This window comes from Peromyscus californicus, unplaced genomic scaffold (genome assembly GCF_007827085.1).
Source record: "Peromyscus californicus insignis strain IS unplaced genomic scaffold, ASM782708v3 Scaffold_7__1_contigs__length_154581171, whole genome shotgun sequence".
Classification (NCBI taxonomy): domain Eukaryota; kingdom Metazoa; phylum Chordata; class Mammalia; order Rodentia; family Cricetidae; genus Peromyscus; species Peromyscus californicus.
In genome coordinates this window covers 81,998,109-82,012,063 of record NW_026294595.1, presented here as the reverse complement: position 1 = coordinate 82,012,063, position 13,955 = coordinate 81,998,109, and the positions used below count along the sequence as shown (strand labels likewise).

Here is a 13,955-nt window from a genome sequence, read left to right as displayed (position 1 = left end):
GAATGTCCTAGGCCCTCCAATTTTCTGTTAGCTCTTAGGGATTAGTTTTTCTGGTCCAGAAGCAAGTAACAGAAAGGGTATGGCTATGGATTCAGATACACTTGTCTCAGAACCTTCCATTATCCTACAGGAAGCTATTCAGTTAGCAGTGGTGTTGCCTTCCTACAAACTGTGGCTTATGAATGCTTAGGATTCAAGGAAGAAGATAAAATATGAAACCTATTCAGCAGATTGCCTGGTAATGGAATAGAAAGTGCTAGATTGGTAACCACCATTTTTGAATGACTTCTTGCTATAAGGGTCAACAGAGAAGGCTTTAGCACAGTCATTATGGATGCCCTGGAAGCAGTTCATGCATGCAGAGTGTGGGCTGGCGGCAGGAATCTCTATGAATAGTCAGTCCAATGCTCTAGATACAGCAGAATGTGTCACTTCCTGCTAATGCACGGTGGAAGGCAATTTTCGCAAGGGTTTTGCCTAATTAGTTGGTATCCAAATGTGCTATCAAGGTCTGAGCGTGCACACGTGTCCTTGTGGTCATCCACCTACTCCTGGAGACCTTTCTTTGCTTTTTTGGGATGTCCGAATCGAGTCCATGTCCTGGTTAGCTGCCAGGTGAGACATTTGTTCAGTATGCTGCTTCTCTCTCCATCCCCTGGGAAGGGGCAGGGAGGCAGCAATCTTCACACCAAGTCAGCAGATTTAGGGAGGATTGCCGCCTTCTCTCAGGACTCCATCTCATCCACCATAGCTACTGTAATCATAGACTCCCTCTTGTTGGGAAGCCCATGTACCTGCTGTACAGTCTCAGATCTGAAACTGACAAGCCTACCAGATACAACTGAAAGGGGCTGAGATGATTATGAGCATTTGTGCTGTCATTCTAAGACCAGTGTCCCAGCTAGTACTGAAACCAAGAATTCCTTCCAGGAATTGCATCAAAGGAATCACAATGGACAGACAGAATGGAAATGTAATTAAGTGGGCATTGACTGGAGAGCAGTCCACAGGCTGCACTTGCATGCACTTGTAAACCCAGTAGTTAGAGGCTGGAGACAGGAGGATCAAACGGTCAAGGTCATCTTCTGTTACAGAGATTTCTAAGCCCACCTGGGCTACACGAGACACTGTTTCAGAAAATTGAAACAATAACAACAACAACAACAACAAAACAAAAACCAAAAACTTCTACAGACAAAATCCCCACAAACAACAGCAACAGCAAGATCCTATTGCTTTTCTTCAGTGGTTCTTCTAGACAAAATAAAAGAGGTATACACAATTTCCACATCCCACCACTGGCCCTCTCTTCTCATTGAAAGAACATGTTAGTGGAATCATGAAAACAACAACAGAACAGAGTGTGTGTGTGTGTGTGTGTGTGTGTGTGTGTGTGTGTGTGTCTGGTGTGGGGATGGTGGCTTGAGGGGTGGTGGCTACTCAAGCCCACAAATGAGAAAGCTCAGTGAGCGGGTTCCCTGGCCTCTGTGGCTTCCTCTAGTCAACACCACCGACATGCCCCGAACAGCAGTCACAGCCTTGACAGTCTCTGTCCCCCAGACATTCCTATGGCCAAAGACAGGCTGCACCCTTTCAAACCTAAGGCAAGACAGACAACAGTGTGCTGCAAGGAGCCAGGACTGCCAGCGTCTTATTGATGTACCTGCTGGCCTGGGATTGATCGGCAGGCCATAAACATTTATTGAAAAATCAGAAAAAAAAAAACAACCAATATTCTAATGGATCAGAGGGGATTACTTAAATTGCATGTAAATAAATCCTCCTGTCCCCAGGACAAATCTACCATCCTTCCCCAGGCAGCCCAACCACACAGCACAGATTTAAAAATCTTGCAATTTTATTTGCATATAAAGGCCGCTAGATATAGAATATCACAATAAATTTAAAGAAAACAACTGCTTCCCTAAATTTTAAGGTAACATAAAATAGAATAGAGCTCAATGGCATTGACGATGGGGGAACAGAAAGGATTATTAGCAACAACATTTTGTGCTAGCGAAGATTGCATCAACACACAGTGCAAAATGGGTGGGGGGAGCGAGAAGACAATGCCGGGCATTTAAATAGAAAGGACGACTAAGCCTTACTTTAGTTCGCTTCCAATGCATCCATTGAAGTCTATACACACTTGTTACTGTACCTAGACTGAACTCAAGCTCTTTAAGACCTTGAGTTCGGAGGAAGGAGGGGTCAGTTCCTTCGGACTTCCGATGTGCTGCTGCACAGCGTTGCTTTGCAGTTGGACTGTCCTTGGCAACATTAAACTCCTAACTTAGTCATAATGCACAAAAAATATTTATATATATATATATAAATCCACATTGAAAAGGAGTCTGCACACTTTTCTTCCTTGCATGAATATCTGCTCTTGACAGAGTCTTGTTTCCGTATTTTTAAAGCTCAAATAATTTAAAAGAAACAGACAGTGCGAGTTTGTATAACCATGGTACGGACCTCTCCGGCCAAGCCTCTGAGTGAGGGCTGTTCTTGCCTCACCTTGGACACAGTCTTCCTTAGAGTCAGTGTGAAGCTGAGGTTTTTCCAGACCTACTTCTGCTGAGATTGCTCTAAATTGGGGCCACATCTGTGAAATAAAAATGAAATAACACCAAGAAAACAACAGAACACATCAAACAATACTCAAAGTGTTGTGCAAATCTGGGTGAATTCAAAACACCGCCTATGTGTTTCTTTCCTTTTTTAAATCTTTTCCTTTCAGCTTAAAGCATATTCAAATAAGACTTTTTAAAATCATTTTTTTTTTTTTTTTTAAAGAAAGCTTGGCTGTCCTTTGGCAAACACTAACAATTTACAATGGCGTGGCCTTTGAGCAAACAGAAGTCATTTTACAAATTCACAATGCTCCTTTGATTTCAAATGGATACCCCACTTAAAAAACAAAAAGAGGCAGCACAACTCTAGCATCATTTTTTTTTCCTGTCCCAACAATTTACAAAAAGAACTCACAGGTTTTGAAAATAAACAAGTCAGAGAACGTAAGTTTATAATTAGAAAAATGGCAGTTTGCAGACCGTCCCTCCCATTCCGATAGGATGCTGAGAGCTTTAGGAGCCCTGCGGGTTTGGAAGGTCAAATATAATTGGAGGGTTGGTCGGCTGAAAGCTGACTGTACAGGTGGACGCATTGATGTAGGTGGTGTAACCGTCGGTCATGATGCCGTACCCTGTAGGAAGACAGTGTCACAGTTACTGTAGTATAGACAAATGATAACGGCTGACCACAGGGCCACCAGGCAGGGAAGAACAACAAAATCGTCGTCAGAGGGGAGAAACATGGAAGGCAGTGGACCTACTCAGAGACACAGATTTCCGGAGCTTCTGTCCGATTTTGCTGCTTTCTTTAAAACAGGAGATTTCTCCCTTCAGCAAAGAGCGATTCTTTCCTGGGCCCGCTTTGCTCAAATACTGAACTGGTTAGGGGAAGGACATGATACCTGTATGACTGAGAATAAGAAAAGTACGCCTCCACCTTTAAAGTATCATTTTCATTTCAAAATCCGCATTAACCATTGAGTTGCAGGGAAGGAAGTGAGCCGCCTAAGAACACAGCTGGGCTCCAAGGGGGCTTCGAGGTAGGGGGAGGAAGGCAAGCGCTCAGGTGTGAACGCTCATCTTCCTCATTGCTAGAGAGATCTGTCTCCATGACAATTAACCGTAAGTGACTGATTCTACCTTGAGTCATGTGGCTTTAATGCTAAGTTCCATTTTACTCCAAAGCATTGCTTCTTCAACTGTGGTAGGTAGGAACATCACCACAGGACCGTTTCCTAAATGTACCCAGACAGTGCACGCAGGGAAAGCATCCCTCCATGCAGCACAAATGATCTATTGAAGAAAGCTGAGAAAATGTCATGGCACCCTGGCATGTAGACTCCTTTCATAATTTTTAACATGCTGACATTTTTAGGCTTCTTGGAAGTTTGCACATTTCCTTGGACACCTTACCACTTCTTCAATGAGTCTGTAATTCTATGTTCACATTGGACTCTGTGGCATATAAAAACATAGCCATGAAGAAATAAAAATGACCAGGACATACAGAAATTACTGATAAGGTTCTTATCCTCCACCCTCCCCCTGCTCCATTTGCTAAAATTTTTCCAAGTAAGCCTGTGGAGAGCTTAATGAGGGTCAATGGAAAAATCTCTTAAGAAAAGAAAAGCTGCATTTAAAATGTGCACTGTTTGGTTCCGGGGTCATAAAGTCTTGTTATCTCTCTCCATCAAGAGGCTGGTATTTGCCCTCTCGCTGCCCTCTTTAGCTGTCTTAAGTGAATAAAAGCAAGACAAGTTTATTTGAATATGATCGCTTCCCTTTAAAGGCAGTTTATTATTGTGGGGCTTTAGTGGAATTCTTCAATTGTCTGTCGAGTTTAAGGTAAATTAATGACTTAAACTTCTTTTTTTAAAGGGTGAAATGCAAACTCAAAGGAATCCCACAGGAATTCAAACTAGTTTTCAAGATAACAGCACCCCTCCCCCCAGCCCGGAAATGCAGTTTAGATAGGCAGTCCCATCTCTGGGTTCTCCCCTTCCCTTAGGGAGCATAAGAGATTAAAGTCTGCCCCCCCCCCCCCATCACCCCTGCCTCCTGCCCAGGAACTAGCTGCACCTCTGCTCTCCAGCCTTGAAGCTGGTGTCTGCACTTGGAGCAAGCTGAATTTTCTCTGGCCTCGGTAGGATGATGTTTCAATATGCTCTTTCTTACCTACCTAACTAGGAAGCCACTGTGCCTGTGGACTCTGGAGTAAACTGCATTCTGTTTCACCAAGCACACAGCCTCACACACTTCAGCTCGACTCTGACATTCATAAATAACTCCAGAGAGCCACGGTGAACAAGGGCTAGGAAACATGGCAGCTGCCCACATAAATGCTTCTGCTGCACACAAATATGCATGCCCGGGCCAGTCTCGTAGGTTCTGAGACACCAAGGTCAGCTGACAGAATATTCTGCTTGTCTACAAAAGCCCAGTGACATCTGGTTTGAAGAAGGGCTTTCGTGATCCGGGACCTTGACTCAGCTTACCTCGAAAGACAGAAACCAATAAATGGGTATTTTCTCCTTTAGAGACTCCATTGTCCCAGTTAACCCCAGCTGCAGCCAACAGTGCTAATGATTTCTCACAATTCCAAGCTGAGTAGGGAAATGTTGATCTGCACAGAGTGGCTCCTTCCATATCCGTTAGGAACCATTCCTTGCGTGTACACAGTAATTCTGCAGAGAACATCCTGTGTTCCTGGCTCTTTCTGTTGGGCATGTAAGATCCCAAAGGGACTACAGATACTTTAGGTTGTGTCTGATCTCGAGGGTGTCTTGTCTATTCCTTTAAACAGGAAAGTTGGCTTTATTGGTGCTGCAAGAGTCATTATTATTAATTTCTCTTTAGAGCCTCTAGGTTCCAGTGCTGCCTAGGATAATGTGGACTTTGTGGTAAAGTAAGCCACACAGGGTTCCTACTCGCCTTTCTACTTAGAAGACAGCAATACAAACTATTTATCAGCTTTGTATATGTGAGCTTTTCTCATGCGGTTTTATCTTAGAAAAAGGTTCCTTTGCGTTAACGTTTGAGAACGGCTGCTCCCATCATTCCGTCTGGCTGACGCGGCCTGCTGGAGAGTGTGAGATCACGTATGGGTAATGGCGTATTATCCATTCCTGTGTTCTTACCTTCATGAATTCCACCGAACACGTGGAGCTTGGGCCGAACTCGCCTCTGGACTGTGTTTAAGAGCTCCACACAGCCAACCCTTTGAAGCTCCTTTGGAACCCAGTCCCGGAAACCTAAGGAGAGAATGCAATCAATACTCTTAATTTTCCTTCTTCAGGTAAGGTTTCATTCAGACTTTCAGGAAGCCATAACTCACAGAAGGTTTATTATGTTATCTGTAATCCTAGCCTCTCCATTAAAGCTCACAATGGCTTTTAAGGAACTTTCACTCATCACTTTGTCTTCTTTGGATTCTTAATTAATTTTTTTTTTTTTTGGTTTCCATTTTCCCCCCTTTCCAGTTAATTAACATTCTTTTCCTGCAAGAAGTTTGATTTATTCAGCCACAGGTTTCAGATCTTCTTCATGAGATCAATGACGCTTATTCCCGGCAGCCCCATCATAGCTCTTTCCCCCCTCAATTCTGTCGCTTTCTCTTCCTCAAAATTCTTTCTTATATGTAGATATACCAGTTTCCTCCCATGACGGTTCACAGAAAGGGGATGTGGAAGAGCTGCCTGGGAACTGGCCACAGGATGCCTTGTTCTGCTTAGAGATGTCACTCTTAGCCTTTGGGGGTTCCTGACAACCAGAGCTTTGGAATACCCAGCTGCTTCTCCACACCTCTCTAGCAAAAGACAACATGACCTCATGGTGGCATCCAGCAAGCTTGGGCTAATTGACTAGTTTTAAAGTAAAAGCCACTTAGTCCTCTGCTTAATGCAGAAAATCTATAAAAAACTGACATCAATTATAGCAAAAGTCAGCTATCCAGATGATTATGGTCTAAAATGAAATCCATACACCTCAGCAGGATGGTGTATAAGGAAGGCAGGTGGGATGAAAGGCTAAATCATAATCTGTGGAAATCCATTCCACAGCTCCATTAGGTACTTTCTACTGTTAGAAACGGCTGGGCAGGAAGGGACAGATTTCTGTTCTGTTTGGCTAGGCAGTAGGCATGAATATTTAGTCTCTGTAAAGTCAGGCTAGCTGGGAGGTGGGAAGTGCTTGTAGAGAATAGGAAGACTAGCAGATAAAAGTGGAGTGCCTAGCAAAAATCAAACTAGGGTATTTATTAAGAAAAGGGGAAAATTCCGAGTCCACAGTGATTACCATTGTTATCTCATGGATGTGTTTTCTTGAAGTATTTTTCTTGAAAAAAGAAAAATACTTCCCTGTGTATATGAGCACCTCAGATATCATCTTGCTGAGACTATAACAGTAGAGAGTAAATAGCACCTATAGCCTCCTTCACACTAAGAATTCAAGAATTCAAACTCTCCATCCCCCCATCCCCCCCACCCCACTCCCCCACCCCCTGCCTCAGCATAGCATTTTCCAAAGAACTCCAGTCTTAAAGCTCTTCTCTATACTGTGAAAGCTTTGCCTGACTTCTTATGAAGCTTCTGGGTGTGGACCTCCCTCTGATATATGTACAAGCTGGTTTATTTCACTTTGACTACAAAAGAGGGATGGTAGCCTCTGCTGGAAAGGTACCCAGGATATGGGGATTCTAGAGACTCTAGTGTTGAGACTTAGCTCTTAGTACTACTTGCTTCATGCCCAAATGAATGACTTGGTGGTAAGCTGGTTGTTCTGTTTGAAGTCATATTCCAAGGAACACTACACTGATGGGAATGCTTCTGTGCTGTCAGCTATCCAAGACACTCACAATGAACTGTACCCAACCAGGCTACAGCTGCTATCCAAGACCCTCCCAATGAACTGTGCCCAACCAGGCTACAGCTGCTATCCAAGACCCTCTCAATGAACTGTACCCAACCAGGCTACAGCTGCTATCCAAGACCCTCCCAATGAACTGTGCCCAACCAGGCTACAGCTGCTATCCAAGACCCTCCCAATGAACTGTACCCAACCAGGCTACAGCTATCCAAGACCCTCCCAATGAACTGTACCCAACCAGGCTACAGCTGCTATCCAAGACCCTCCCAATGAACTGTGCCCAACCAGGCTACAGCTGCTATCCAAGACCCTCCCAATGAACTGTACCCAACCAGGCTACAGCTATCCAAGACCCTCCCAATGAACTATGCCCATCCAGGCTACAGCTGCTATCCAAGACCCTCCCAATGAACTGTGCCCAACCAGGCTGCTCAGGTAGAGGACTCAAGCTGGCTGGAATGGTATCCCTGCAAGGCACTCTTGCTGAGAGTTGGCAATATTTCGTTAGCAAATTTAATGATTGAATTAGTCTAAATAAGGAGATAAATTGTCAATGATTTGATTAGGATCATTGGCAAACACAGTCTTGGAGAATGCAGGATGAGGTGAGTGCATCAGAGAGCAGCACGTATATGGTGAACCCATGTGTACCACACTGTCTACAACAGAACTAGCCTCTCTTCCCCACTTCCGCCTCACTAATATGTGGCTCCATGGCCTCAACCTCCATTCTCCCTTCCATTTGTTCAGGAAACATGGAGCCCTCCCCTTTGTAAGGAAAGGAACACAGCACTGAGTGGCTCTTAACAGAGGTATTTTACAAAGGTTAAATATGCATCGGGAATGAGTAACAAAATATTTGATTCCACAGGCTGATAAAAGAGGGAAGGGCCATGCTTAACAAGGAAACAACAAAAATCACGGAAGTCACCTCTGCCCACAGTATTTCCCCTTCAACCCAGTATGACCAAGGAAACTCTGTTAATACAATGTATTACAATAATATTAAAAAGGTGTCCTCCCCATAAAAATAAATAAATACTATCAACATTTGCATTTAAAGTGAAATATTTGAATTTTCTGAGCATGCTTTAGCTGGGCAGAAAGTATCTTGGCATAATCCATAGCAAGTAGATGGTAAGATCAGGGTGGTGGATCCTGGTTGAAAATTTCTATAGCAAGATAAACCAATGATAAGCTCATGAATAATTAGGATCTAATTACTTAAATCACTTAACCATCTTCTGACCCATAGTCTGTGTCACTAGGTGGGGGTAGCTTTGACACCAGAGATAATATACATATGTCACCAATATGCACAGAGAATACATGGCCATAAGTAATTTTAAGGGCAAGTCCCTATTGAAAATACTTCATCTTTAGGAAAACCTTTTTGGCTCACATGACCAGCTCAAATGTTAAACTTTAAAGATAGTCTGGGCCCAATGCTATGTGTGAAAAGGAAAATGAGTTCCTTTGAATGAGGTTCCTTTCATCTCACTGCCATTCAAATGCCTGTGATTGGCAGGTCTCTGTCATCCTTCCTGTCCCATCCTACCCCTTCACTGTGAAGGGAACACAGTTCTTAAATTACCAAGTTTAAAAGACTGTGCTGTTCTATGCTCATTTGATTTTTTCCCCCCTGACTCGACTAAAAAAAAAAGAAAATTCATGAACACCTATAAGCCTAGTAGAACCGCTGAGTTTAATATTGGGTTTCTTTAGAGACATTGACTTTCGCTTTTGCATTCACTTTTTTTTTTCCTGAAGGAAAATTACTATGTCCCCAAGGTATTATTCATTATGCTGAGGGAGGGAAGCATTTTGTATGAGGAAAGGATAACCTTTGCTCCACTTACCTAGAGGAGGTCCGTGTGTCATGAGTATGTCGATGCCCTCAGGGATGAGGTTCCATTTGTCCAACAGAGACTGGCCTCTGGGTAGGTTAAAGCCCCATCCATTAAACCACGGGGTCCTTTGGGGAGATAACGCACACGGGTCAGGCCAGCAGAACGAAACCTTGGCGCTGTCATGTTTCTCACGCACATCCACCCACGGCTTGCAACGCTCTCTCTTCTCTTTTGATGGCTGGCCCTGGCAGCAGGCTGCTTTTCTGTTGACTGCTTCAAAACCAAGCCATTTGAAAGCAGGCATGGCACCTACAGATTGTTTCACTAGAAAGGGGCACAGGAGCCTCTCCAGTGGAGACTTCCCCAGCAGGCTTCTAACAAAACTGTGACAATGCTTTTTCTCCCCCCACATCTCAGTGCTTCCCAAGATACCCAGCCCTGATCCAAAGCATTCCCAGCTTCTCTTAGTGCTGCACAGGTAAGGAACGCCACCAGTATTTCCTGAAGTACAGGGCAGAGGTCCTTGTTCGTCTCAGAGAAAAGGACACTTGACTAGAAGAAAAATCTCTGTCCACTGAAATGTCCTGAACAGTCTGGATGGAAGCTGCTGAGAAGAGTCTGGGGGCTCTGAAGAGTAAAACGAGTTACCAAAAACTCTTCCTGCCACCAAAGGGAAGATTCTGGGGACATCCCTGGTCCCTCTGGAATCTGTTTCCCCTCAGCACCCAAGAGCATCTTCCTGGAGGTTCTGCTTCATGAATGTGTCTCTAAGATCAAGGATATGTAAGCAAAGGAATGGGGATGTCTGTCTGTCGGTCTGGCCTCGACAGAGCTTTGTTTACAAATATCCTGTTTGTTAGTGAGAGAATGAATATTTTTTCTCTCTACATCCTGCAGGCCTAACATGCTTCTACAAGGCATTTCTGATTGAACTCATCCAAAACATTCAAGCTGAACAGTATTCTCTGAAAATGACTGCTTTGTTCCATAGGGTAATTCCAATTTGCCCGGCACACTTGCAAAAGACAAGATGGTCAATTTTCTGCAAGTGTTCAGTTTTCCCTTCCAGCTTAACCTGCTCACTGCCAGTCCCAGTTGATCAAACACAGACTGTGCTCTTATTTGAAGACAATCACTGGCCAAACTAATAGGATTATCTCAAGAATCCAAACTTAGAAACACTGACAGAACATTCATTTGGTAGTGGGTATACACAGTCAAGGTCAGGGGCAGAAAGATGGCCTTTGAAATTATGTCAAAATCCACATTTCAGATGACAACCTAACCTCCCACTGTGGTGAAGATGAAAAGTTCAAGAAAGAAAAGACTTTTTCCGGCTAGAAAGAGGAACCCCAAAAGTACCTTATTTACTTCTTACCCTCTTTCAAAGACCCCACACCATCTTCCTGGAGCTTATGCCTAACAATGTGATAAGAAAATGGGAATAATCCTGAAGACAGTTGTTGGTCATTAGGTGTTCACATTGTCAGCGTCCTCTTCTAAGCATTTTTTTTTTCTCACAAACTTCAATCTCACAAGGTTTAACACTCCTCAGATGCATAGTATGATCATCCCCAGTTTACACATGATAAAACTAAGTAAACAGAACTTGGACCTAAACCAAGGCAATCTGTTCCAACACCAATAAATTTAACCACGATGCCAATTCCTCTTCCTGTGTGCTACCTGAATTAATGTACTTGCCTTAGAGGAACCACTTCTGGGCTCTTTCAAGTTTGTCTGTGGTTTGAAGCCAAATGCTATCTCCATTTCATGGTTCAGAAATCAAGCTATAATATGATGGAGTAGACACCTGCTGTCATGGCATATCCAGCTCTTTCCTACTTCTGGTGACAACGTTGTATTTTCTTTGGTAAGTTCCTCCCTCCCTGATATAATACATGTGCTTCTTCTGGTAAGGCTTCCTGCACTCTGGATCCTGGATATAGTAACTTGCATTTGCCCATACAGTGATTCACTTGCAAGTATACACATGGCCCAAGCTGGACAGCTGAGTGTCACCCTCAGGATTTTGTTAGCACTGCTAAAGAGAAGGTCATGTTTCTTCCCTGGAATCTCAAGTCTCAAGAACTGTGCAGCCCTGGAACTAGCTGGGAGATATCTCAGCTGTCCTCTAGACAGTCTCTGCTTGGGAATCAACTGACCACCAAAGTAACCCAAGACAAGCAAGAGAGGGCTTTGATGATGTCCTTAGACACAGGGACTCAGCTGTGTCTGACACCAAGTGAACTCCTCCTTCCAAGTGTACGAACCAACAAGATCCTTTTCTTTCACTAGGAAAGGGATTCCAATTTTGTTAGGTTCCGTTTCTAATAACTGAAATCTCTACTACATATAACCACTGTATTCGTATAAAAATGACTATGTATCTGTTGTGGGCAATAGTGCTCTCTGATAAAAGGTCCATATTCTAATACCTAGAACCCGTAACTATACCTCCTTACATAGCAAGGGTCACTGAAGGAATTCAGCTCACCTTAAAATAGGAACATAATCTTGGATTATACAGGCGGGTCCGCCCTGACCCACCAAGGCCTCTAGCACTGGAAGAAGGGGCAGTAGAGGGCAGTAGACGTGAGCAGGGCAGTGAGAAAAGACTCAACTTGATATTGCTACCTTTGAAGATGGAGGAAGAGGACTAGGAAGCTGGGAACAGAGAGGCTTTGAAAAGCTGGATAATGTAAACATAAAAAGTGAGTTGCTGGTGGGGTGATGGCCTATGCCTGTAATCCCAGAACTTGGGAGGTAGAGGTAGGCAGATTCCTGAGTTAGAGGCCAGTCTGGTCTACAAAGCCAGTCCTAGGCTAGCCAGGGTTGTATCTCAAAAAAAATAAAAATAAAAAATCTCCCTGAGACTCTCTGAAGAAATGAAGCCCTGTCACAGCTATATTTTAATTCAGTAGGTCTAGAGTCAGACTTTTGAGCAACACACCTATATGACAAATTTGTGTTGTGTGTTGATATTAACTGCTGTTGACTAGTTAAAGTAGAAATAGGAACTAATCAGTAGCGACCATGTTTTAGCAGGCTGGGAACTCTAGGGCCCATGACTAGTGTTGAGCCTTCCTTGGTCGGCAGCATATGCTCCATCCACAGCATGATCTGCTCACTTTCAGAATTCTTTGAAAAAGCAATAGTCACTGTCCTCTTCCCGCTTAACTAGGCAGTCCCGGGCATGAGGCCTGGGGAGGAAGCCTGGGACTCTTCTAGAAAGGAATCCACCAGTCCTGTTCTCTCTTGTCCTTCAGCACATCTATCACCAGTTCTTACATGCTGTCATTCAGGTTTTAAAGAAGGAGCTCCCCAGCTTGGAAATGCCTACCTTTCTTCCCTTTAGAACGGCCCTCGTCCAAGATTTGTCTTAAAAGTAAAAACAAAACAAAAGTAGAAAAACAACCACAGAACCCAATGAAAACTTAGCATTTTGGCAGAAGAGAGAAGAAAGAAAAATAAGCAAAAACATCTGCTTCCCTACATTCTGGAAACAAGCTTCTGGGCCTTTGGTTGTTCCTATTCGGATGGAAAATAGAGAAGAGTTTGAAAAGGTCCCAAGCACACCCAAGTTGTGGGGACAGCGACGGGCTCTGATTTTGCTGAAGACAGGCAGTTTTGAGTCCCCAGGACACCCTAGGGACTTTCAGAGTCACAGGAACAGGAGTCAATTGTTTCAGACCTTCCATGGTCGCACTGGTAAGTTCTTCTCTCAGAAGCCCATAGTCACACCTATCCTGTTCCCAGGAAGTACTCGGTTTTATAAGCTTCCAGGGAAAGAGAAGGCTGAACTCCTGGTCTATAGATAACCCAAACTGCATTTGGTTAATGTTAAGCTTGTGACAAAATGCAGAAGGGTCCAAGTTAAGGACAAAGTTTTAGCATGTCTGGCTTTTATTTGAACTCAAGCCGGTGTGTGTATGACGGTGAGTGGTCAAGTTACTGTGACAGGAACATTTATCAAGGCCCTGCCATATTTTATACAGAGCCTTTATCTAGATTATTGGCTTTAACTCCTCACAGCACTCCTTAACCATGCATTATCATTCTATATTTAGATAGAAGCATGACATCAGTGATAGTAGTTTGTTCATATTTCCAGAACCGGTATTTGCAGCTACCATATGACCCCCAATGGGGCCAGCTCCAAGGGCTATGGTCTTCCACTGAACAAGAGTGACAAAACCCTTCTTTTAATTTTAACGTGGGGTCTCACGTGTAACGTAAAAATAAATGCCCGCTGCATCAGTCGACCAGTCCGAACACTAGGATTCCAGAAGATGGCACAGAATTGCGAGGTGGCTCTTAGGGAAAACAGTGTGCTCTGGCCATTCTGGGTCCGACAGCTCCTCTGTCTCCTGCACGTGAGGTTCTCCCATAAGAGAATGGCAGTAAGCCAAGGAGAGAAGCAGCCTGCTGATGTTGTCCAGAACCAGCCCGGCATAGGAAAAGAAATGGGGCCTCTGGAAGTCGGGAGAGCTGGGTGCTAGTTCTCATTCTGTCCTCAATTCACTTGCTCATGTGGACCTTAGGTAAGGGGAGGACCCACAGCGGCCAGTCCCTGCATCTAAGGAATGAAAAGTGAGGGGACTCAGTTTACGGTTTCAAGGTTGCTTTTAGAATGTGGACATTTTCTGCAGAAGCCCAGTACACAGAG

At 43.9% G+C, this 13,955-nt stretch overlaps 1 protein-coding gene across 5 annotated transcripts in view; it reads right to left on the bottom strand.

Moving 5' to 3' along the window:
• Nucleotides 1-1,840: 1,840 nt before the first annotated feature.
• Mpped2 (metallophosphoesterase domain containing 2) overlaps nt 1,841-13,955 on the bottom strand; it is a 178,466-nt gene continuing 166,351 nt past the window's right edge. For all 5 annotated transcript variants that reach the window (XM_052722630.1, XM_052722629.1, XM_052722631.1 and 2 more), the window contains 3 exons: nt 9,296-9,411; nt 5,711-5,824; nt 1,841-3,205 (listed from right to left, as the gene is read on the bottom strand). In XM_052722630.1, the coding sequence (XP_052578590.1) occupies nt 3,087-3,205; nt 5,711-5,824; nt 9,296-9,411 (349 nt within the window). In that variant the 3' untranslated portion in view covers nt 1,841-3,086. The remainder of the gene's footprint in view (nt 3,206-5,710; nt 5,825-9,295; nt 9,412-13,955) is intronic.